The sequence below is a fragment of the Cetorhinus maximus genome, chromosome 18 (genome assembly GCF_964194155.1).
Source record: "Cetorhinus maximus chromosome 18, sCetMax3.hap1.1, whole genome shotgun sequence".
Classification (NCBI taxonomy): Eukaryota; Metazoa; Chordata; class Chondrichthyes; order Lamniformes; family Cetorhinidae; genus Cetorhinus; species Cetorhinus maximus.
In genome coordinates, this window is record NC_135896.1 from 657,654 (window position 1) to 684,223 (window position 26,570).

At 45.9% G+C, this 26,570-nt stretch overlaps 1 protein-coding gene across 1 annotated transcript in view; it reads left to right on the top strand.

Moving 5' to 3' along the window:
• tmem63c (transmembrane protein 63C) overlaps positions 1–26,570 on the top strand; it is a 148,651-nt gene that overhangs the window by 39,891 nt on the left and 82,190 nt on the right. Inside the window, exons 2-6 of the mRNA XM_078561929.1 lie at positions 7,631–7,867; positions 10,488–10,567; positions 15,698–15,785; positions 19,316–19,353; positions 20,366–20,508. Of these exons, the coding sequence (XP_078418055.1) occupies positions 7,664–7,867; positions 10,488–10,567; positions 15,698–15,785; positions 19,316–19,353; positions 20,366–20,508 (553 nt within the window). The 5' untranslated portion in view covers positions 7,631–7,663. The remainder of the gene's footprint in view (positions 1–7,630; positions 7,868–10,487; positions 10,568–15,697; positions 15,786–19,315; positions 19,354–20,365; positions 20,509–26,570) is intronic.

Sequence of the window (26,570 nt, forward strand, 5' to 3'; positions counted from 1 at the left end):
ACCACCACCCGCGATCAGCTCTGCACCGTGATTTCACGCAGGTGGGCCAATTAAGGCCTGCCCTACGTGGATTGTAAGCGGTAGTGCTGAACGCTACCTGTGCGGGCAGGGGGAGAAGGGAGAGTCCAGCCCAGTGCTCTTTCAAGAGCTTCAATCTCCCTGAGGCATGGAGTTGCCTCAGGGAGATTGAAGTGCTTTTTAAAAAAATAAATAAATACATTAAAAAATTAATGAAACATATCCCCTCATGTGACTGTGTCACATGAGATGGGACATGTTTTTATTTTTCAGACAAAGTTTTTATTTAATTTGTAATTTGATAAGGTGGATTCAAAATTGGCTTTGTTGTAGGAGGCAGAGGGTGATGACAGAAGGCTGTTTTAGTGGCTAGAAGCCCGTGTCCAGCGGCGTACCACAGGGATCTGTGCTGGGTCCCCTATTATTCGCCATTTAAATAAAGGACATAGATGACTATTTGGGGGGTAGGATTAGTAAGTTTGTGGATGACACAAAGATTGGCCGGGTGGTCAACAGTGAGGTTGACTGTCTTGGGCTACAGGAAAATATAGACGGGATGGTCAAATGGGCAGATAAGTGGCAGATGGAATTTAACCCTGAAAAGTGTGAAGTGATACACTTTGGAAGGAGTAATTTGACAAGGAAGTATTCAATGAACGGCATGACACTAGGAAGTTCTGAGGAACAAAGGGACCTTGGCGTGTGTGTCCATAGATCTCTGAAGATGGAGGGGCATGTTAGTGGTGTGGTGAAAAAGGCATATGGGACACTTGCCTTCATCAATCGAGGCATAGATTACAAAAGTAGGGAGGTCATGTTGGAGTTGTATAGAACCTTGGTGAGGCCACAGCTGGAGTATTGTGTGCAGTTCTGGTCGCCACATTATAGGAAGGATGTGATTACACTGGAGGGGGTGCAGAGGAGATTCACCAGGATGTTGCCTGGGATGAAATATTTAAGTTATGAAGAGAGGTTGGATAGATTTGGGTTGTTTTTGTTGGAGAAGAGAAGACTGAGGGCGACCTGATCGAGGTGTACAAGATTATGAGGGGCATGGACAGGGTGGATAGGTAACAGCTGTTCCCCTTAGTTGAAGGGTCAGTCACGAGTGGGCACAAGTTCAAGGTGAGGGGCAGGAGGTTTAGTGGGGGATGTGAGGAAAAACCTTTTACCCAGAGGTGGTGACGGTCTGGAGTGCACTGTCTGGGAGGGTAGTGGAGGCAGGTTGCCTCACATCCTTTAAAAAGTACCTGGTTGAGCACTTTGCACGTCATAACATTCAAGGCTATGGGCCAAGTGCTGGTAAATGGGATTAGGTAGGTAGGTCAGGTGTTTCTCACGTGTTGGTGCAGACTCGATGGGCCGAAGGGCCTCTTCTGCACTGTGTGATTCTGTGAAACCTCATCCCGCTGATGGATCTGGTTTCTTAAAAAACATAAAGGCCGCTTGGCCTTTTCGCCTGCCCACCAACCGTAAGGTTAGACGGGCAGCATAAAATTCAGCTTAATTACCTGCTTAATGGCCTTAATTGGCCTAATAATTATTGGTGGGTGTGCAGCTGACCCTGGCGCGCGCCCGCCGAACGCAATATCGTGTGACTTTGCGATGACGCCCAACATCATCATGGATCAGTTTACGTTCCGGCGTGTTGGGCACGCGCCCGCATGTCGAATGTAAAATTCTGCCCCATGGGTTTGTATAAAGAGCGCTGATTTGGGCTGCACACTCTAACCTCTCCTGCTCTAATGTTTCACTCACATATTTCCTATTACTCGCTCATCATTTAGTTATTTTATATCTTTTACTTTTCTCTTTACCTGTATTGCCTAAAGCATAATTTCTGACTCTTACTCTGCTCTCTTGTCTTTTTGTTTGTTTTTGAACTATTATTTAAAAGTCCTTGTGACTGCCCTGTTTACCTGTGCCGTAAGGATCCTGGTTCCTCCCAGTTAAGATGGAGCCTGTCCTAACAGTACAGTTCCTTCTTGCTCCAGAATAGGATATCTTTCCTACTCTTAGGTTATTGGTCCTCCAACGGGATGCTCCCCAACCCTCTCCAATATCCTGTCTGCTGACCTTGTCTTTCTAGGTGGTAGAGGTTAAAGTTAGGGCTGGTCAGTGCACCATGAGCAGGAGAAGAGTGGAGGCCATGGCCACTGGTGCCACTAAGGATATAACAACATCAGAACACAAGAAAAAGGAGCAGAAGTAGGCCATTTGGTCCCTTGAGCCTGCTGCACCATTCAGTAAGATCATGGGCAGAATTTTACCTAAGTGTGCGGGCACGTGCCTGACACACCTAAGCGTAATATGATGCGGGATGATGAGTGTACGTCCCAACATCATCACGCACTCGCGCGATATTACATTCGGTGGGAGCGCGCCGGAGTCAGCTGCGTGCCCGCCAATAATTGAATGGCCTATTAAGACCATTAACAACTAATCAAAATCAAATTAACGCTGCCCGTCCAACCTTAGGGTTTAGGGTTGGCAGGCAGGTGAAAAAGCCAAGCAGCCTTTACAATTTTTAGGAAACCTCATCCACAAATGGAATGAGGTTTCCTAAAGCAAATAAACATTAACTAAAAATTTTATTTTTGAATTAAAAACATGCCCCAGCTCATGTGACAGAGTCACATGAGGGGACATGTTTTTAAAAATTTTTACTGTCTTTATCAATTTTTTTTAAAAAGCGCTTCAATCTCCCTGAGGCAGCTCCGTGCCTCAGGGAGATTGAAGTGCTCTTTCGCGCACATGCGCAAACTGCAGACCAGGCCCGGTCTCCCTCCTCCTCCCCCCCCTGCCTGCACAGGTAGCGCTGAGCGCTGCTGCTCGCAATCCATGTAGGATGGACCTTAATTGGTCCGCCCGCGTAACATTGCAGAGTGGAGCCAATTGCAGGCAGCAGTCAGCTTCCCAACCGCCCGCTCTCGCCGAGCCCACCTGACCAGGGAAACATTTTGGCCCATGGCTCGCCTGATTTGTGGCCTTAACTCCATTTTACTGCCTGTATCACCACCCCCCATAACCCTGGCCTCCCTTGTAGATTAAAATTACTTTGAAGGTATCATCATAATAAGGAAGAATTCTGAATTGCGTCCAGAAATATTTTAAAAATAAAATCTGAATTTTTCAAAAAATATACACTAGCTTCTGGTTGGAATGCTGCAGGGCGACTCCGTGAGAGATAATGGAACCCCGCCTGTAGCCAGACAAGGTACACTAAAGCCATCCAGAAACGAATAGCTCCCTCCGGTAGAGACAATGGGACATAATGGGAGATTAGCATCATCTCATCAAGAAGTCCTGTGAACAATGCCCTGACGGATTTGTGAATTTGCTTCCCACTTGGAATATACAAAGAAGGGGTTAAAAATGAGCTGAAAAGCTGCCCAAGTGTCTGTCTGTGGTGGGTGTTCTGAGAGAGAGAAAGTGCTGGAAGTTTGACTCAGAAGTAACAGCCACACACAGTACCTCTGCAAATCACCATTTTGCAGGTATCCCAATCTTTCTCCCTCTCTGCCGAATTCAACACTACTAGAACCTCAAAACCGATTATTCATCCACTGGAGTCAACTTTACAGGAACCTCGAATCCGACTATTCGTCTACCGGAGTCAATTCTACTGGAATCTCGAATTGCACCGGCTGCAACACTCACCTACTCCCGCAAGTCAAGGACTGTTCCTTATACCCTTTATATATACATAAATATATATTCACTTACTTCAAGCTAAATTCTTACTTTTAACCTGTATGACCGTATATGCATGTGTTTTATCCTTTCTTGCCTTTAGTAGTTAATAAGTAATTTAGTAGTTAATAATACTCTTACCTTTAACTCAAGAAAGTCTGATCAAATTGGCTCCTTCAAAACCAGAATGATTGGGTCTGGGGAAAAGGTATCCTTTTTGGATTAAATCTTGTTGTGACCACCAGAGAGGGGGCAGGGGGTGCTGAATAAAGACAGGGAGCCAGTTCATCCCTCCTCACCCGGAGCATAGCAATTTGGGGGTGTCCCAGCCAGATGGTGACAAATTGAGGGGCCTTGCCTGGATCAACAACTTTGGGGAACCTCACCTGGGGGTGGGTTGTAACAAAGGATTCTTTATATTGAATCCTCGGTCTCTTCTGACTGCTTTTGACTCCACACACTTTGCTTTCAATACCCACTTCACTCTCTCACAGCACAAGCCGAACAGCGCCCTCTCTTTCAGTGCAGCTGTGGGGAATGTTGACACCACTCTGCCAGTGGAGGAGGAGGAGACCAACCTTCTAGAAGATGCACCATCACTCAGCCTGATCCTTGCAAGTATCAACTTGACCCTCCAATCAGAGTTCAGGCTGGGGCAAGGGTATAGGATGGTATAGCTGCCAAGTTGCTGAGGTCACAGACTGGCTCTGGTGCAGAGTACTCTAATACTGGCTTTGAAGTGCCAGATTACTGAAGGAGTTTGATAGGTAAACACTGGTAATTGCTGGGCAGCCTGCCAGTGGGATTGTGCACAATGTCATGAAGCATGGAAGAATCCAACTCAATCTTGTATCAAGGTTTTGCTCAGAGCATGGAGATCATTCTCCATCAGTGCTGCAGTGGAACATATCATGATGGAACCTCATCTGCCATAGGAGCTTAGATGGCTGCCATTGTGGCTTTGGGGGACACTGTTCAAACGTTCCATAACGTTCACTGTTCCATAACGTCACATTACTCCTGCACTGTGATCTCCAGCAGAACCTTCGGAGTGCTGAGGTGCTGTCCTAGGAAAATGGCCCTTGCTCCAGAGGAGGGGCACCTGCTATCCTCTCCGATGATAACAGCATGGCTGTTTCTTTGCCAGGCACTCTTTCAGTGCCCCTGCTAGTGCCACCCTACCAGATTGCTGCAACCCAGGCTGAAAGTCTGCTGTCTGTAGTTGGGCCCTTAAAGCCTTGAGATCTCCAAGGATGCCCACCACAGCCAGTGGATTGTGCTCACTGGAAACTGAGCAACCCCCACTTCCCAAACAGTGGTCCTCGGGGAAACACTGTGCAGGAGCACCAGGCTTGTTCAGGCTACCTGAACAGAACTAGGAGCTTGATATGGGGGAATAGTCATTCATTGTGTTAATACAAACATGATTTGTTTGATAAACTTTGTTTATGGATCAGAATTTTGTGTTTGCTTTTGTCGTGAATTAAGGCAAAATCCATTAAATGTGGTGTGATTGTAACATAGGTGAGGATTGTGGAATGATGGAGAATGAGGATAGAAATGGTACAGCAAGGTGAAGATCTCCTCGCTGACTTTGTCTCTGAGCGCACTAGTGGTGGTTGCTGCCTCTCTTTTTCTTTCTCTTCCTCTTTCTGCTGCTCCTCCTGTACTTGTTGGTTCTCAGCTGATGGGACTGGCTGTTTAAGGTTGCTAACTCTCCTGGAATGGTCGAGAAACTACTGGAATTATTCTCAATCTCCTGTGGCTATTAAAAGAAATCCAGGAGATTTTAAAATGATAGGATTCTCCATCAATCAATCCCCGATGGCCACAGAGTCCATTTAACTGAACAGCATTTTGTAGGCAGGCTTGACAGCAGTCTGCGTAGACACAGCCAGCGCCTAGAACGTTTACATGGTGAACCCATACACACGTACTGCACACATGGACGTTGCTGCATGCTTCCCTGCCTGTTATTTTTTCCCACTAGTGGCCGAAGCTGAGCCCAAGAGCAAGTGAGTGAGCCTTGAGTCAAGTCCTCAAGTGACCCAAGACTCAGAGAGAAAGAGAGAGAGAGGTTTGAAAAAGAACAAAGGAGTCGGCCCAATCAGGAGGTAAAGGAGCCAGCAATAGGACAACTGAACTGTCTGAACTTTCAATTCCTGGAAACCACTAGCCCACCTCCTGGAATTTTCTAGAAAATTCATACCCGCAGTCCCACCACTTCAGGCCAGCCTAGACTCTGGCTGAAAAGAAATCCCTGGGAGAGGCCAAGACTCACTCAAGGTAAGAGGGACCGCATCTGCTTCCAGCTTCTCACTTTGCTGCCGGGCTTGAAAAATTGCATTGACTAAAAATCAAACTTAGAAAACTTTCCGCCGAGGGCCTTAACTTGAATTAAGTCTCAGAGAAAGTCACTCGAGCCAAGGTAATTTGGTAAAAGGTGTGTTGCTGCCTGCTGCTTACATTGTAGCTAGAAGAAAGCTAAGTTAATAGTTTTAATAGCTATTAACACAGCTCAAAGAAACCCCAAACTGATGAATCACCCTGGTGAGAGGCATTCTGGTACAGCAGGTACCAGTAGTGGTGGGGGCGGCACCCAGCACTAAAATAGAAAGAATAGCTTTATTGTACACGGGTTTGGAAATGACAGGTGAAAGATCAATAGATGATGTCATCATGTTCGGAGAAAATAAAATCTAGAATAGCTTCACTCTGAGTTGGCAACCCTGTGGTGTACCCCAGGGTGGCAAAGTTATGGATTGCGTAGCAGACCACAGGCCTGGATTCCTACTCAAGTTTACTGCAAATCCTCTTTGTCACAGTCCAGGCAGCGGGAATGCTGTGTAGGATGCTGATGGTTTGCTTGATGATATTCCTGGAAGCAGCATGGCTTTGAAGCTGTGCCCAAACTCCTGACAGGATACATGAGCATATCCTGAGGGGAGAGCCCTCATTGCACAGCAGTCTGACTGTAACTTGATGGTCTGTCAGATAACAGCAACGCAGAGTTAGTGAGTAATGATTGCTGCCAGGACAGTGGGCGCAGATCTGCAGAATGCACTGCCAGTGGTCACAAACCAGCTGTAAATTGAGAGAGTAGAAACATTTTTGATTGATAAAAATCCCAAGATGAATATAGGGAGCTTACATGGTGAACATGAAATGAATTGCACCTGTCAATATCCTGTACGGTTCTGCACTACAGCTTCGTTGGAAATGCACAGGAGCTGTCGTGGTTGTAAGTTTGAAATAAAGTGAGAATAATGTGTGGAGATGCCTGGAAATAAGCATGCAGCCTTTAAAAGGCAGATGACTGTAGCATTAAGTAAGGGGGGCAGTGCTCATGTTGATGGGATGGGTTAATTGAATCTCTGGGAAGGAGCAGCAATTGACAATGGGTTAGAGTTCAAGCTTGGTGTGGGGGCACTGCTGGGGGCAGAAATGCCTAAAGCTGACCGAGGCCTTCCATCTTATCACATGGATCCACTTACACCCACAACAGCTTCTGTGCATTTCCATCAAAGCTGTCTTAGGTGTCAGCTGTGGCTCAGTTCATAGCACCCTCGCCTTTGAATCAGAGGGTTGTGGGTTCATATCCCACTCCCGGAAACCAAAAACTGTGATTGTACTCAAAAGGGTTGCAATCTGTGACTGTTGATAACTCGAAAGAGTTTCCATCAAAGCTGTACAGGATGTTGACAGGTACAATTCATTTCATATTCAACATGTAAGCTCCCTATAGAAAGCCTGGGATCTAGATCAATCCCAAACTAACCCCAGTGCCCTGCTCTCTCCCCTTAATCCTGTATCAATACCAAACTAATCCCACTGCCCTCCTCTCTTCCCTTAACCCCATATTGGCCTTTGCTTCAAATATTTATCCTATTTTTCTCCTTGCTTTTTGTTCTATCCACAGGTATTGAGTTTGCACAGTGACAGCATTCCCCAGATGGACAACTCTCACCTTCACCGCTCCTCACCCGCTCTGAGCAACAAACTTGGCCATAATCTGGGACTACTTAACCTCTTGGACTCCCTAGCCAATGGAACAATGGAACACTGTTACAGTGCACGATCCCGGAGCACTGTGCTTCAGGGACTGTCCTTTGGAGGAGTCCCCACTGTACTCGCCATCAACTTCATTGTCTGGCTGGTATGGACATGCCTTTCTTTTCTCATGTGTTAATCTGATCCCCATATTTCAGAGTTGGTACTGAAACTTAACTCCCAAAAAATGAGTGGGTTGGGGCCAGGTGAGGGGTTAAGAAACAAAAATTCTGAAACAAGAACCTAGCCTGTTCCTGTTTTAACAAAGGTGGGGTGCCAGGCAGGTGAGCAATCATTCACAGGAGGTGGCTTGATCATTTAAATATTATAATAATATAAGAAATAGGAGCTGGAGTAGGTCATTCTGCCCCTTGAACCTGCTCTGCTATTCAATAAGATCGTGGCTGATCTTCCACCTCCCCACACCGTCCCCATATCCCCTGATTCTGAGTATCCAAAAATATTAAATATATTCAACAAATGAGCATTTGCGACTCTCTAAGGTAAACAATTCCAAAGATTCACAATCCTCTGAATGAAGGAATTTCTCCACATCTCAGTTCCAAGTGGCTGAATCTGATTCTGAGACGGTGCCCCTGTATTCTAGATTCCCCAGTCTGAAGAAACGACCTCTCAGTGTCTCTACCCTGTTAAGCCCCTTCAGAATCTTTGTATGTTTTAATGAGATCACCTATCATTCTTCTAAACTTTAAGGAATATGGGCAAAGTCTACTTAATCTCTCCTCATAGGAAATTCTTCTCATCCCTATTTCCTTCCTCAGGTAAGGAAACTAAAACTGTACACTATAAACTGTAATGAGGTTGCATCCTTCATTTTAATAGTTATTCTATCTTTAACTCATGTTGGCCTCAGGAAATACAGCAGGTGAAAGGAGAGAAGGGCTGAATCCATTAGGTCAGTGCCTTTACAGCACTGCTTGTGGGCCAAGAGGTGCAGGAATGTTTCCTCCAGGCCCAGTAAGCTACCCAGTAACCCTCATTCCCATAACTGTACGCTCCACCTCCTACAACAATCTTACCCTTCTACCACCATTGGACTCCGCCTGCCCTCCCTGCGATCTCTCCCACCACCAGCAGTTCTTGCTGCAACCTTGTGTTGCAAGATTTACTGCCCGACAGACCTCCAGCCTATCTGTCCAGCTGCTTGAGGGTGATAAACTGGCAGAAAACAATTAGAGCTGCCCTGTAGTTTACAAACTGCAGGACATTCTGGAAACCTGTTCTCCCTGGTTTCTTGACCTCAAAATAGTCCTCCTGCACGGAACACACTCTGAGCTACAAACAGCCCCGTGGGTCTGTAGGTTTGTGATCTCTGTTTATATAAGTCTTGCTAAAGTTTTAGATAGCAGTGATTCCCAATCCCACCCAACCATGCTGTTACTTGACCTGAGCTGTGATGAGCTTTGTCCTGTGTCCAGGAGTGCTGGAACACTGTAAAACCCGCAGCATAATCCAGGGATTATTAATAAAGGGAAAAATACTGGCGATGCTGGAAATCTGAAATAAAAACAACAAATACTGGAAACTCTCAACTCTCTGCGGAGAGAGGAAAAGACGTTGAGCTGAAAGTTTAAACACCCTTCCGCACTGTAATTAATTCAGTTGGCTGGCTAAGCTTTCTACTAGAGCCATCTTTCTTTCTTTGAACTGAAGGTATCTCACTGTGGGAGGGACTTGATCCTTTTCTAACTGGATGACTGGTGCAGAGGCTCAGACACATAATTTCATTTCTGAAATTGGAATTTAATTCCAACCTAGAAGAAAAAACAGTCAGAGCCTCCTTTACTTAAAAGGGAACTGGTTGGACAATATATCAGAAACTCTTTTCCACATATTGGACCTGGCTTGGAAACTAGCCCAGGAAGGTGGGACAAAATTCTTCTCTCATGTAATTCACCGGGGGTCCTAGTAAAACAGTGTAGAGGGAGATTTCCTCTGTATCTAACCCTGTGCTGTACCTGTCCTGGGAGTGTTTGATGGGGATGGTGTAGAGGGAGCTTTACTCTGTATCTAACCCTGTGCTGTACCTGTCCTGGGAGTGTTTGATGGGGACAGTGTAGAGGGAGCTTTCCTCTAGATCTAACACTGTGCTGTACCTGTCCTGGGAGTGTTTGATGGGGACAGTGTAGAGGGAGCTTTACTCTGTATCTAACCCCGTGCTGTACCTGTCCTGGGAGTGTTTGATGGGGACAGTGTAGAGGGAGCTTTACTCTGTATCTCACCCCGTGCTGTACCTGTCCTGGGAGTGTTTGATGGGGACAGTGTAGAGGGAGCTTTACTCTGTATCTAACCCCGTGCTGTACCTGTCCTGGGAGTGTTTGATGGGGACAGTGTAGAGGGAGCTTTACTCTGTATCTAACCCCGTGCTGTACCTGCCCTGGGAGTGTTTGATGGGGACAGTGTAGAGGGAGCTTTACTCTATATCTAACCCCGTGCTGTACCTGTCCTGGGAGTGTTTGATGGGGACAGTGTAGAGGGAGCTTTACTCTGTATTCGGTTTGGCAATAAGTTTAAAGTCAGGAAAAAGTAGATTTCCCCAGCGCAGGTGACTTTGGACTTGAAATTGGCTAAAAGTGTTTGAGTTCGTTATGTAAATGTTGGGATCCTGGTTGAGTGGAGATGCCTATGTGTTGGAATAAAAAACATCACCAGTTGGGGCAGGTTTTGTGGAATATTAACTCTTTGCTGTTTCTCTCTGATTGCAGATGCTGCTCTTCATATTTTCCTGCCTGCGGAAGGCAGCCTGGGACTATGGGCGCCTGGCTCTGCTGATGGACAATGACAGGTTCTTCCTGTTTCATTTCTTCTATATAACCCCCTTCTCTTTCCATCAGTTCCACTCCCAGTTAGTCCAGTACCTCCACGAGTCAAACCATTAATGTAATTCACTGGGACAATCTCTCCTTCCAGAGCAGCTCCATGTGCTTCTCCTGGGGAGTACAGTGGCTGTGCGGTGCAAATGGAGCCTCACGAATGGGATAAGAGAGACTCCACAGCAGCAGTTGTGTTTTGTTAGGAGGAAATATTAGAGGAAATGGGAAGAAGGTGTGATTTCTACTTACATGTGAAAACAAAGCCTGATATACTCACAAGGGCATCAAACATTGGGTGCTGTTTGAAACATTAACCGTATTCTGGTAAAGAGACAGCTATGCACACTCTGGTACACAGAGAAAAGAGACACTGACACACACACAGACAGGTCAGGAGAGAGACAGATACACACACTCGGGTATGCACAGAGAGAGAGTGATAAACACACTGTAGTACAGACAGAGATAGATATGCACATTCTGGTGCAAAGAGAGAGGCAGATACACACACCATGGTACAGGGAGTGACAGAAGTACACACATTCTGGTACATAAAGAGAGAGAGAAAGATGGATATGCACACAGGCTGATTTTGAAGTCTTTGTTCACCTATGTGCTCAACAACTACCCAATCCTGGAAGCCCTTCCCATCCTCTGGTTCGGAAGAAGTATGGGAATAGGAAGAACTCACCAGAGCCTCTAACTCCCCAAGATCCCAGACAAGTTACTCAGGGAGTCTTTCATCTAAATCAGCCCTTCCACTTACCCATAGTCCTTATTCTGCAGCTTCCGACTGCCTTCTTTAGACATTAATGGGTCTTGCCCTCACTTCGCTAAAACTGAATCTGGAACAATAAACAAATTTATCAAACAAATCATATTAGTAATCTCAGAAGTAGAGTTAAAGCCATTATGGCAGCCATCTCATCTTCATTAGCAACTATTTTCAATAGCAACCTCATAAGAGGCTCCATCTTGGTGGGTTCCCCTGCAGCACTGATGGAGCTGATTGCTCACTCCATCTTGCATGGAATGGTCTCCATGTTCTGTACAAAGCCTTGACAAAAGTTTGAATTTGACCTAGGGTTTCCAACTATGATTAAATGTATTCCTGGAGGTTTCATCACATGACTTGCCCCCACACATCAGCCATTAGTCGGCCAACACATCCATCCTTGTGACGCATGCCTTCCTCCGCCAATTGGAAAGTAAAAAGACTCATTACCCAATTGGATGATGATTGACCATCAGCCAAACAGCCTTTTTTCCCCATTTTCAATATTTTTATATCTGGTAAAGAGAAATGTTCAAAGAAAATGACAAATTAAAAACTTTTTTAATGTTCTGATGATTTTTCTCCAGGGTTTCACAAGGCAGTGTCCTGGAAGGGTTGGTAACCCTAGTTGGACCCCCCCATGCTTTACAGCATTGTGTGTAATCTCACTGGCAGGCTGCCCAGTGGTGCCATTGTTTGTCTATCAGTCTCTTTTGGTAAACTGAAGTCAGCATCAGAATCCTTTGCAGAGAGTCCGTGTGTGACCTGACTCTCCAGTAAACTGCCACTGTGCCAGTAAGTCATCACGTAGAGATCCCTATCCTAACTTGAGTTCTAACCTTGGGGTCAATATTTGAGTTGTTGGTTGCGAAGGTGAGATTGAGTAACAGGGTTTCATGGAATTATAGAATGGTATAACACAGGAGGCCATTCAGTACCTGAGCTGCCTCTTCCAAAGAGCTATCTAGTTAGTCCCACTCCCTGCCTCAAAGAGCTCAGTCAAGTTAGTCAAATACAATTTGCCTTTTACAAATCTGTGCTGGCTCTCCATGCGGCCCTGGCTAGCTAATTGGTTAGGTGATAGAAGACAAAAGGCAGTGATGATGAGTATGTACTCGAATTAGAAGGAAATGACTGGGACCTCCATTATATTTATGAATGACTTAGATAACACAATAGAGAGTCATGTATTCAAATGTATCGATGATAAAAAGATTACAAAGAGGCCTAGATAGATTAAGTGAGTGGGCAAAACTGTGGCAGATGGATATCAATGGGGGTAAGTGTGAGGTTATCCATTTTTAATCAAAAACAGGAACAGTATTTAAATGGTGAAGAACTAAGAAAGCGGAGGGCTGAAGGGATTTAGGGGTCCATGTCCACAGATCACTAAAATGTGGTAGTTAGGAATAAAAAATAATCAAAAGGCTAATGGAATATTAGCCTTTATGATTAGGGGACTAGAATATAAAGGGTAGGGTGGGGTGGAGAGTTTTGCTACAGCTATACAAAGCCCTGGTTCGACCACATCTGGAGTAACTGTATACAGTTCAGGGCACTGCACGTGATATGATCCTAACAGGAACCAATAACCAGAAAAGAAAGCAATCCTCAAACAACCCCTTACAAAAGGAATTGGGGGACAAGATTCCACTTTTAAAACTTTTGCTTCAACAGTAAAACTTAAAATCAACAGAAAATTAAGCATGTATTAACAGACAAATGGTATTTCATTCAAAGGTGAACTTCACTTTAAATAGTTGATCCCACAAAGATAAATCTTATGAAACTACAAGCACTCATATCACTCCCTGCACAAATTTGGCACCATGTGCAAGTTTCAAAGTTCTTTTACCCAATCTTAGATACATTGGATCCCTCACTTTTCCCACTCAATGGATTCGGCCCCCAAGTCACTTTCACCAGCAACCATGTTCTATCTGATAAGGTGCATGCCCATGAACCCTTTCCCATTCGAGTCATGTCAGCTCTGATGATGTAGCTTTCCAGAGTACCTTTTCAACTGACCAACCAACAATATATGCTTCATGGTCTGGTCTTTAGCATGCCTGAGCTATTCACACAGCTTTTAGGATTCAGTCCCTTTTAGCTCACTATACATTGCCTCACAGAGAGCTTCTGGAGTTCTATCTTTTCTTACTGCCAAACAGAAAACTGACCTTTTCATAGAGAGTTTTGCGTGCTTCTCCTCATACCAGGAATACTATCTCTGCTTGTGATCCCAACAAGAATTCTGTGCCTGTGTGTGTTACAGCACAGGCTGTAAACTTGATACCCAGTTAGCTTCTGCTTCCCTTTTTTGGTCAGCTAGCTCCCATCTCTAGCAACCTCAGCCAGAGTTCACACTCTCAGAAGTGACGTTAGACCCAGAAATTTCAATTACACCCCCTTCCAGCATTCTCTCCAGTTTCACTTTGGATTTAAAGTGATTTCTCACAAACTCAAGTCTTTGCAAAGTAAAGAGTTCATCATACACCTTAAAATGAATATATTGGCCATGGAAGGAGTGCAGTGCAGATTCACTGAAATGCTATGCAAGAAATTTAAGAGTTAAATTATGAGGAGAGATTATATTAAGTAAGCTTGTATTCCCTGCAATATAGAAGCTTAAAGGGTGACTTGATTGAGGTTTTTAGGATTTTGAAAGGAATTGATGTGGTAAATAGAGAGAAACTTCTGCTGGTGGAGGAGTCTAAGGTATGAGGACATAACCTTAATATCAGAGCCAGGGGGGAATTTAGCAAATACTACTTCACGCAGTGAGTGTAGAAGTGTCAAACTCTCCCCACAAAAAGTAGTAGATGCTGGCTCAATTATTAATTCTAAATCTGAGATCAATAGATTTTTGCTGGATGGGTATTAAGGGATTATGGAGCCAAGGGATGTGGATGGATTTAGGATACAGATTAGCCATGATCTAATTGAATGATGGAACAGGCTCAGGGGCTGAATGACTTCCTGTTCCTTACCGTATTGCTGCCATCTAGTGCTCAGCATTCAGCACTGCATGGCTACAGCTCCACCCCTTTTCATCAGCATTGATGTGTTTTGTTGATGTGGAGCCCAATAAACTGGTGGTGAAGTAGGAAACAGCTGTATTTGTATTAAAGATTGCTCTCCTCCCCTGCAATATTTCACTTTCTGCCCTGCCATTGTAATATTCTGGACACCTACATTGTGTTCTGGCTCCACTCCATGTGGGGCTACATTAGATTTCAGGGGTGAGATAGTTGTTGATAGCCCATCCATTTTGCAGGAGCATTACAGGTGCCTAAGCATCCAATATGGCAGGCAGGCAACATGCAGACCTTCCATGCTAGAATTGTGATACTCCCCATATCATTGTAGGCTCCAGTATGGGTGTCCAGAACCGTGCTTGAAACAGGCGTTTGCAAATAGGGGGCCTAATGTGTTTCAGGACCCTGTCCCACAATGGGCTGCCCTGAATGTAGACTGTACTAAGTCTGCTGCACCGAGGTCCACCTGCAGCCTGCCCGACCCTCTCCAAATGGGCATTTCATGGCCGTCAGACAGGCAGATTTAAAAAAAATAATTTTGAACAGGATTACGTCAGATCTACAGGTCAGAAACAGGCCATTTAGCCCAACAAGTCCATGCCGGTGTTCATGCTCCACTCGAGCCTTCTCCCATTTTTCCTCATTTAAATTGACCATCATAACCATCTATTCCCTCCTCCCTCAAATGCTTGTCTAGCTTCCCCATAAAGTCATCTATATTATTGGTTTCAACCACTCACTGTGGTAGCAAGTTCTACATTCTCACCAGTTTGGGTGTAGAAGTTTCTTCTGAATTCCTTATTGAATTTCTTGATGACTGTTTTATATTGATGGCCTCTAGTTACGCTGTTCCCTACAAGATGAAACATTCACTCTGCATCCACTCTGTCAAAACCTTTCATCAATTTAAAAACCTCTATTCGGTCACTGCCTGAGCCTTTCTTCAAGAGAAAAGAGACACCATCTATTCATCCTTTCCTGTTATGTATACCCTTGCATATCTGGTATCATCCTTGAAGGAGCCTCCTCTGGCCATCCCTGACTTCACTGCCTCAGTGTCCTACCTCCTTTTCCTGCCCCTTCCTCCCACCCCACTGCCCCTTCCCTTCTTCTGCTGTCCTGCCTCCACTTCTCCTTCCCTGCCCCTCCACTTCTCATTCCATTTCCCCCTGCCCACTCCACATCTCTCTGTCTGTCCTTTGCATGTGCTCTCTATCTGTGGCTCTCAGTGTCTCTGGGGAGTGTAGTTTCTGCAGTTGTGTTCAAAGTTTTTCCTCTATTTTCTGTAGCCTCACCTCATTATTTTATGGTGAACAGACTGAAAAGGAGAAATCTCCATCTGAAACCAGTCCAACTGAACTGGAGAGTAAAGATGTGGTAAGTGAGCAACTGAACTTGCACCAATGTCTGCTATGCCTCCAATTCCATACATTCATTTTTGTTAAGTTTTTTATGTGGAACTGTATTGAGTGTCTTCTGGAAATCCATGTAAATTACAACCATTAAATTCACACATAAAAGTAAAATACTGTGGATGCTGGAAATCTGAAATAAAACATAAAATGCTGGAAAGACTCAGCAGGCCAGGCAGATCTGTGCAGAGAGAAACAGTATATAAAAACAAAAAGCTAAAAGCTACTGCGGATGCTGGAAATCCAAAACAAAAACAGAATTAACTGGAAAAACTCAGCAGGTCTGGCAGCATCGGCGGAGAAGAAATCAGTTAACGTTTCGAGCCTTCATGGCCCTTCGGCAGAACTGAAGCATAGTTAGAAGAAGGGAGAAATATAAATTGGTTTAAGGTGGGTTGGGGGGGGGAGTGGGGGGGGAGAGAGAGAGAGACATTGAGGGTGTGGTGATTGTGGAGATGAGCAGATAATCAAAAGATGTCACAGACAAAAGGGTCAAAGAGGTGTTGAAGGTGGTGGTATTTGTCTGAGAAAAGTGCTAATTAAGAATGGAAGTGTCCTGTCTTCCATTCCTAATTGAGGTGCAGTTTCTCAAGCTTACATTGAGCTTCAGTGGAACACTGCAGGAGGCCAAGGACAGAGAGGTCAGCATGAGAGCAAGTTGGACTATTTAAATGGCAGAAGACTGGAAGCTTATGGGTTATGCTTATGGAATGAACTGAGGTGTTCCGCAAAGCTGCCACCCAATCTCTGTTTGGTCTCCCGAGTATATAGCAGAGTGCATTGTGAGTAATGAATACAGGATACTGAATTGAAAGAATTACACATAAACTGCTGTTTCACCTGGAAGGAGTGTTTGAGGCCTTAGACAGTAAGGAAAGAGGAGGTAAAAGGTCAAATGGAATAGACTGGTCAAGGGCCCTGTCAACCACAGTGGAGGGGGAACCCACAGTGTAAGAAAAAGGAAAGGAGTTAGAAGTGGGCTGGTCAGGGTTGGGAGACTATGGAGTTAATGAAAGATCTCCAGAGGCGATGAGGTCAGTTACAGCCCTGGAAACAATGGCTTGATGTTCGTTGGTGGGGGTGATGATCCAGGAGAAGTAGCAGGAAGCGTTGGAGGATTTTCCATTCTCCCAGTTTTGCAGTCTTTGTTGCATCTGTTCTGACGAAGCAACCTTGCACACCGGCACTTCTGATATATCTTCCTATTTTCTCAAGCAAGGATTGCATGAGGTTGCTGGGGCCCTCAGCCATGTCTGTCCCACTTCACACACTTCTATTCTTGCTCCTTAATTCCCACCCCCTCCCAGAACCATGATACGGTTCACCTTGTCCTCACCTTCCACTCCACCAGCCTCCATATTCAACAGATCATCCTCTGCTATTTCTGACACCTCTTGTGTGATGCTACCATCCAGCATATATTTGCCTTCATTCCCCTTTCAGCTTTCCAAATGGGCTGTTCCCTCTGGTCCAGATGGGTTACCGGATCATTGAGCGACCCAGCCTGGTGGATTACCAGATCACTGAGTGGATCACCTCAACCAGGTGGATTACTGTATTGCCTAGTGACCCGACCGGATGGGTTACCAAATCACTGAGTGATCTGGCTGGGTGGGTTACTGGATCACAGTGACTCGGCCAGGAGGGTTACTAGATCACTGAGTGAGTGTCTTACAGGATCACTTATTGACTTGACTGAGTGGAGTACCTGATCACAGAGTGATTTGATCACGTGGATTACTGGATCACCGAGCAACCCCAGCTGGGTGGGTTACTAGATAATTGAGCTATCTGGCCAGTTGTATTACTGCGTCACTGAGTGATTCGGCCAGGTGGATTGCCAGATAACTGAGTTACCCGGCTAGATCAGTTACCGGATCAGCACCTTGGCCAGTTGGGTTACTGGATCACTGAGTGTCTTGGCCAGGTAGATTACCAGGCCGTGTGGGTACCAGATCACCAACCCAGCCAGGTGGGTTACCCGGATCACCGAGTGACTCGGCCAGGTGGGTTACTGCATCACTGAGTGACTCGGCCAGGTGGGTTACTGGATCACCGAGTGACTCGGCCAGGTGGGTTACTGGATCACTGAGTGACTCGGCCAGATAGGTTACTGGATCACCGAGTGACTCAGCCAGGTGGGTTGAAGTAGTTTATATGGATTCCAGCAAAGCCTTTGACAAGGTCCCACATGGGAGACTTATAAAGAAGGCAAAGGCACATGGGATACAGGGTAATTTGATAAGGTGGATTCAAAATTGACTTAGTTGTAGGAGACAGAGGGTGTTGACAGAAGGATGCTTTAGTGACTGGAAGCCAGTGTCCAGTGGCGTACCACAGGGACCTGTGCTGGGTCCCATATTATTTGTCATTTATATAAAGGACATAGATGACTATGTTGGGGGTAGGATTAGGTTAACAGTGAGGTTGAGTGTCTTGGGCTACAGGAAGATATAGACGGGATGGTCAAATGGGCAGATAAGTGGCAGATGGAATTTAACCCTGAAAAGTGTGAGGTGATACACTTTGGAAGGAGTAATTTGACAAGGAAGTATTCAATGAACGGCATGACACTAGGAAGTTCTGAGGTACAAAGGGACCTTGGTGTGTGTGTCCATAGATCTCTGAAGGCAGAGGGCCATGTTAGTGGGGTGGTGAAAAAGGCATATGGGACACTTGCTTTTATCAATCGAGGCATAGATTACAAAAGTAGGGAGATCATGTTGGAGTTGTATAGAACCTTGGTGAGGCCACAGCTGGAGTACTGTGTGCAGTTCTGGTCGCCACATTATAGGAAGGATGTGATTACACTGGAGGGGGTACAGAGGAGATTCACCAGGATGTTGCCTGGGATGAGACATTTAAGTTATGAAGAGAGGTTGGATAGACTTGGGTTGTTTTCGTTGGAGCAGAGAAGACTGAGGGGCGACCTGATCAAGGTGTACAAGATTATGTGGGGCATAGACAGGGTGGATAGGGAGCAGCTGTTCCCCTTAGTTGAAGGGTCAGTCACGAGGGGACACAAGTTCAAGGTGAGGGGCAGGAGGTTTAGGGGGGATGTGAGGAAAGACCTTTTTACGGTCTGGAATGCGCTGCCTGGGAGGATGATGGAGGCGGGTTGCCTCACATCCTTTAAAAAGTACCTGGATGAGCACTTGGCACGTCATAACATTCAAGGCTATGGGCCAAGTGCTGGTAAATGGGGTTAGGTGGATAGGTCAGGTGTCTCTCATGTGTTGGTGCAGACTCGATGGGCCGAAGGGCTTCTTCTGCACTGTGTGATTCTGTGATTACTAGATAACTGAGTGACCTGGCTAGATTGGTTACCGGATCAGTGACGCGGTAGGTGGGTTACTGGATCACTGAGTGACTCTGCCAGGTGGGTTACTGGATCATTGAGCGATCCCATTTCTCGCTATGTTTTTCTGATTATGATTTTAATTGTTACTGGTGAATTTATGATTTTGATTTGTGTTTTTGGTCCTGTGTCTGCAGGGTTTTTGTTCCTGGTTGACCACACTCTATCACATGAGGTAAGTTAAACTCTAGAATAAAAGGAAAACACTGTGGATGTTGGAGATCTGAGATAAAAACAGAGTGCTGGAAAAACTAAGCAGGTCTGGCAGTATCTGTGGAGAGTGAAACAGAGTTGATGTTTCGAGCCCAATATGACTCTTCTTTGGAACTGAAGAACTTTGGAACAGTTCCTAAGAAGACTCAAATTCGACTCGAGACATTAACTCTGCTTTTCTCTCCGCAGTTGCTGCTAGACTTGTTGAGATTTTCCTGCACTTCCTGTTTTATTTAAAGTTAAACTCTAGTTGCTGTCAATGGAAATTTTAATACATGATTTCATTTAAGCAATAGTTAGCAAGAGTGCTGAGTGTCACGAGCTTTCCATTGCGTCCCTCAGCCACACACTAGAATATGGGAGGAGAGCAAAATTAGGGAGATGAACACATGGCTTAAAGGGCCAGCATCAGCAAGAGGTTAAGGGGCATTTACCTGAGTTCTGGGAAAGGTGAGAGCTATTCCACAAGGAAGAGGAAGACAAACTAATAAAGTGGCAAAACACATGAGTAGGGAGATAGAGTCATTTGAATTAACAAGGAATAGGGCAAGAAAAAGAAGCAATCAAAGAGCATGTAAAGAATGTAGAAAAAAGAGGAAAATATAAATGAAAAAAATAGCAGAAGTGATATTAGTCAGGAAGAATAAATGGAACTCAGAAGGAAAAGGAAGTTATAAGCATAGGAAATAAAGACAAACATTGCTAGCAATTCTCAGCAGGTCTGGCAGCATCTGTGGGGAGAGAAACAGGGTTAACCTTTCAGGCCTGTGTCTTCCATCATCTTCAGCATCCACAGTATTTTGCCTTTGCTTATAAAATACCCTCTCCCCACCCTGAGCACCCTCCTCCTGTCCTAGGTTTGTATAAATGGCGGTGGTAGAGGACGCCTGGGTTCTTCATATAGCTGGGTGGGAGGGGGGATCGGAGATTGCAGCTGTGTTCACTTGGTACTCACTCAGTGTGTTTGCTTTAAGGGACGATGAGATTCAGTACAAGTGCGGAATCGACGCCATTATCTACCTCTCGTTTCAGCGACACATCCTGGTGCTGCTCACTGTGGTCTGTGTCCTGTCCATTGCCATCGTCCTGCCTGTCAACTTCTCTGGGGACCTGTTGGGTAAGGAGCTCTAGGATGGGGTATGGAGGGATGGGGGAGGGTGGCGGCTCTGGGACAGGGGTGGAGGGAGCTCCAGGAATGTGGAAAGGAGTGGGAGGAGGGGGCGACTCTAGAGTAGAGAGTGAGTGGGGGGACTCTGGAACACGGAGTTGAGGTTGGGGGTGGTGGGCCAGGAAAAGAAGTGGGGGAGGGGAGGCTCCAGTATGGGGGATGGTTGGAAGGGGTGGCTCCAGGAAAAAAAATGGGGCGGGGACGACTCAGGTACACAGTGGGGGGGTTGGGGAGGGTGGGGGGCAGCTCTGGGACAGGGAGAGTGGGGAGAGGCAGTTCCCGAAAAAGGAGGCTCCAGGATGGGAAGTGAGGGAGGGTGGCTCTTCTACAGGAGTAGGGGGAGGGTGGGGCTCTGAGACAGGGAGTAGGGGAGGGGGTGGCTTTGGGACAGAGTGGGAGGAGGGACGGCTCCAGGAAAAGGGGAGGGGGCAGCTCCAGGTCAGGGAGTGGGGTAGGGGGTGGCTTCGGGACAGGGAGTGGGGGGAGATAGTAGCTTGAGGATAAGGAATGGGGGGAGGGGGAGGCTCTGGAACACGGAGTGGGGGAGGGGGTAGCTCCATGACAGGGAGTTGGGGCGGGGGTCTCTGGGACAGTGAGGGAGCCGAAGGGGAGCATGGGTATAACAGGAAAGGTTGTGACAGGAACTGGACTGTGGGTATGAAACTTGTTTCATGGAGCTGGAGCACCAGTGTGAAGACAGGTGTCAGGGTGGATACTGCACAGGTTGGGGGGTGGTGGGAGGGGCTACAATAACAACTATCTTTTATTACGTACGAAATATAAGTTGGGGTAGACCATTCAGTCCCTTGAGTTTGCTCCATCATTCAACCAGATCATGACTGAACTACTACCTCAATTCCATCTTCCCACATGACTGCCATATCCATTAATTCTCTTAATGCCCAAAAATCTTATCGATCTCAGTCTTGACTGAGCGACCCCAGATCATTGGAGTGCAGAATTTCAAAGATTCGAAATCCTCTGAGCCGAGAAATACCTCCTTATCTCAGTCCTAAATGGACGACCATTGCTTTTCTTGATCCATGTATTAACAGATCATTGGTGTACAAGACACAATTTCAAAATTTGTTGATGACCCAAAACTTGGAGTATTGTGAACTGTGAGGAAGATTGTGATAAAATTCAACAAGAGATAAATAACCTAGTGGAGTGGGTGGACATGTAGCGGGTGAAATTTAATGCAGAGAAGTGTGAAGTGATTCATTTTGGTAGGAAGAATGAGGAGGGACAATATAAAATAAAGGGTCCAATTATAAAGGAGGTGCAGGAGCAAGGGATCTGTGTATATGTGCACAAATCATTGAAGGTGACAGGGTAGTTTGAGAAAGCGGTTACTAAAACATATAGCATCATGGGCTTTAAACTGGGGCATAGAGTATGAAAGCATGGAAGGGTGGGATCTTCCCGTCCCACCTGTCGGTGAGATTCGCTGGTGCCGCCAAAGTCAATGGACTTTTGGCTGACTTGCCACATCCGTCACAGTGGACCACTGCAGCGGGGCTGGAAAATCCTGGCTGAAGTTATGGTGAACCTTTATAAAACACTGGTTCAGCCTCAACTGGATATTGCGTCCAGTTCTGGGCAACACACTTTAGGAAGAGTGTGAAGGCATTAGAGAGGGTACAGAAAAGATTCACAAGAATGATTGAAGGAATAACTTCAGTTGCAAGGTTAGGTTGGAGAAGCTGGCTCTGTTCTCCTTGGAGAAGAGAATAAGACCATAAGACGTAGGAGCAGAAGAAGTCCATTCGGCCCATCAAGTCTTCTCCGCCATTCAATGAGATCATGGCTGATTTGACAATCCTCAACTCCACTTTCCTGCCTTTCCCCCATAACCCTTGATTCCCTTACTGATTAAAAACCTGTCTATCTCAGCCTTGAATGTACTGAATGACCCAGCCTCTACAACCCTCTGTGGTAAAGAATTCCACAGATTAACAACCCTCTGAGAGAAGAAATTCCTCCTCATCTCTGTCTTAAATGGGCTCTGAGATATGCCCTCTGGTCCTAGACTCACCCACAAGGGGAAACAACCTCTCAGCATCTACCCTGTCAAGCCCCCTAAGAATCTTATATGTTTCAATAAGGTCGCCTCTCATTCTTCTAAATGCCAATGAGTACAGGCCCAACCTACTCAGCCTTTCCTCATAAGAAAATCCTTCCATACCCAGGATCAACCTAGTGAACCTTCTCTGGACTGTCTGCAATGCCAGTATATTTTTCCTTAGATAAGGGGACCAAAACTGTTCACAGTATTCTAGGTGTGGCCTAACTAGTGCCTTGTATAGTTTTAGCAAGACTTCCCAATTTTTATACTCCATTCCCTTTGAAATAAAGGCCAACATCTGTCTCAGATATTACCTGCTGAACTTGTGTGTTAGCTTTTTGGGATTCATGCACAAGTCCCTCTGTGCTGCAGCTTTCTTCAGTCTTTCTCCATTTAAATAATATTCATCTCCTCTATTCTTCCTGCCAAAGCGCATAACCTCACAATTTCCCACATTATATTCCATCTGCCACAATTTCGCTCACTCACTTAACTTGTCTATATCCCTTTATAGACTCACCACTTGCCTTCCCACCTATTTTTGTATCATCTGCAAACTTGGCAATAGTACATTCACTTCCCTCATCCAAGTCATTAATCTATATTGTAAATAATTGTGGTCCCAGCACTGATCCCTGAGGTACTCCACTAGTTATAGTTTGCCATCCTGAAAATGCCCCCTGTATCCCAACTCTCTGTCTACTATTAGTTAGTCAGTCCTCTATCCATGCTAGTATACTACACCCAACACCATGGGCTCTTGTCTTATTAAGTAGCCTTAAGTGTGGTACCTTATTGAATGCTTTTTGGAAATCCAAATATATTACATCTACTGGTTCCCCTTTATCAATCCTGCTTGTTACCTCCTCAAAGAATTCTAATAAATTTGTCAGGCATGATTTCCCTTTCATGAAGCCATGCTGACTCTGCTTGATTATATTATGCATTTCTAAATGCTTTGCTATTACATCCTTTATAATAGACTCACATTTTCCCAATGACAGATGTTAAGCTAACTGGCCTATAGTTACCTGTTTTTTGTCTCCCTCCATTTTTGAATAAGGGTGTTACATTGGCAGTTTTCCAATCCTTTGGGACTTTTCCAGAATCAAAGGATTCTTGGAAGATTACTACCAGTGTATCCACTACCTCTGCGGGTTATTTCCTTTCATATTCTGGGACCAGGTGACTTATTGGCGTTTAGCCCATTAGTTCTCTAGTACTTTTTCTCTAGTGATAGTTATTGTGTTCATTTCCTCCCCTTCCTTTTGCCCCATGATTATTTAGTATTTTTGGTGTTCTATTAGTGTCTTCTACCATGAAGACTGATGCAAAATATTTATTCAACTCCTCTGCCATTTCCTGGTTTCCAATTATTATTTCCCCAGCCTCATTCTCTAAAGGGCTTATATTGACTTTGGCCTCTCTCTTCCTTTTTATATATTTAAAGAAGCTCTCACTGTCCGTTTTTATATTACTTGCTAGTTTACCCTCAAAGCTTATTTTCTCCCTCTTTATTATTATTTTTTGGTCATATTCTGTTGGTTTTTAAAACTTTCACAATCCTCTTACTTACCACAAATCTTTGCCACATTGTATGTTTTTTATTTCACTTTGATACAACCCTTAGCTTCCTTGGTTAACCATGGTTGGTTTAATCCCCTTCCTACAATCCTTCTTCCTCACTGGGATATATCTTTGTTGTGAGTCATGAATTATTTTCTTAAACGTCTGCCATTGTTCATCAACCATCTTTTCTGCTAAACTCCTTTCCCAGTCCACCCCAGCCAACTCTGCCCTCATTCCTTTGTAATTACCCTCATTTAAGTTTAGCACAGTTGTTTCCAAACTAAGTTTCTCACACTCAAACTGAATGCTAAATTCCACCATGTTATGGTCACTGTTTCCTAGGGGATCTTTTATTCTGAGATCATTTATTAAACCTGCCTCATTACACTTTACCAGATCCAAAATAGCCTGATCCCTGGTTGGATGCATAACATTTTGTTCTAGGAAACTGTCCCGAATACACTCTATGAATTCTTGCTCATGGCTACCTCTTGCAATTCGATTTTCCCAATCTACATGAAGATTAAAGTCACCCATGATTAATGTATTGCCTTTTTTACATGCCCTCACTGTCTCCTGATTTATTCTCTGTCCTACAGTACAGCTACTGTCAGGGGGCCTATGGACTACTCCCACCAGTGTCTTCTTCCCCTTGTTATTCCTTACCTCCACCCAAATGGATTCCACATTTTCCGATCCAAGGTCATTTCTTGCTATTGTACTTTTTCCACCTTGTACTAACAAAGCCAGCCCAGCACCTTTTCCTTCCTGCCTGTACTTTTGAAAAGTCACATACCCCTGAATATTTAGTTCTCAGTTTTGATCTCCTTGTAAACATGGGCAGAATTTTGCGTTTGTTGGGCGGGTGGGCAGCCGATCCCCGCCGCCGAAACGGGCTGCACCGCCATTTTGAGTGGGTGGGCCAGTTAAGGCCCGCCCAGCGCATTTCAGACTCCTGTGTTCGTCGGGAAACTTAAATCGGCGGCGGGTGTGTTCAGACCGCCGGTTCCCATGGGGAACCAGCAGTCTGTATAAAGAACGGCCAGGCAGCCTCCTTTAGGCTGTTCAGCATGGCCAGTCACCGGGTAGCACAAGAAGTGAGGGCAGAGGAGGAGGAGGAGGAGAGGGGCAGGCTGCAGGGTAGGCCAGCGGGGCGGCCACTGTGCCCCTCGGTTCTCCGATGCCTGCCTTGCTGTCCTCCTGGAAGAGGTGTCCAACCAGGGGGAGATCTCGTTTCCAGAGGATGGGAGGAGGAGGGCCCCCCCACGTGACCAGGCAGGAGGTGGCGGAGGCTGTTAGCTCCCATGATGCTGTGCGGCGCACAGGAACACAGTGCCGCAAGCGCTTCAATGATTTGCTGCGCTCTGGAAGGGTGAGTGCCATGTCAGCTTTGGCCATTTTACCTAGCAGGTAGCCTTAGCCTTTGAGCCCCCCCACGTCTTAGTGTCGTTACTGTGTTGGGCATTTGGCGCACGCTGGGTGGGCAAACAGGTAGTGACCATGCTTACATCAGCCTTAGTGGTTGAGGAGAAGATGGGTTCTCCCTGCAGCATATGTTGGTGTTTGTCACATTTGAGTAGTCTGGAGGCAACCTGCAGGGGAGGCAGCTAGACACGTACTCAGAACTCCAACACATATCCTATTGATGGTGATGAGATGGTGGAAGGGGAACCTCAATGTGTCGTGGCCAAGAGCCATCTGCTGGCCTTGGTGCCACACCTAGTTGCGCCTACTTGCCATGGGCGCTAAGACCCGTGTGTTATTCAAAGTGATGGATGCCGAATGTGTCCAAGGTGTCCGTTGGGGGAGGTGGTTGGGAGCAGCCGGACTATCTTCTGGTGACTGATCACCAGTAGTGTGGACAGGAGCCGCTGGAGGCCTCAGATGGGCCACTGTGGTTGGGGTGCGGCATGCGCGTGCAGAGTACATGAACGTTCAGCCCCAATAAATGCTCTTCTATGTTCTGCAGGCAAAAACTGAGAGCAATATCCGGGAGTGTCAGTGGACTGGTGGTGGGCACGCCGTGCTGCAGAGCCTCACCACCTCTGAGGAGCAGGCCATGGAGCTGGGGAGGAGACAGGCGGCCAGGTCGGCAGATGTCGGCGAGGCTGGGGTGCAGCGGCCAGGTATTTGAGGGCCACAGTCCCATCCACTCTGTCTCCCCACCATCCAAAGCACTGATGATTGCTGCAATCGTTAATGCAGCAACACTGCTCATTCACAGACTGATCCAGTCAGACGTGTGGGTCATACACAAAGGTCCCTTGGCCCCTTGAGGATGCACGTCTTTAGCACCTCCCAAAGTCGCCTTATCCCATTTGTGACCACTATCCCCATGGTCTAACATGCCATGGCATCGTTGCTGCTCATCCAA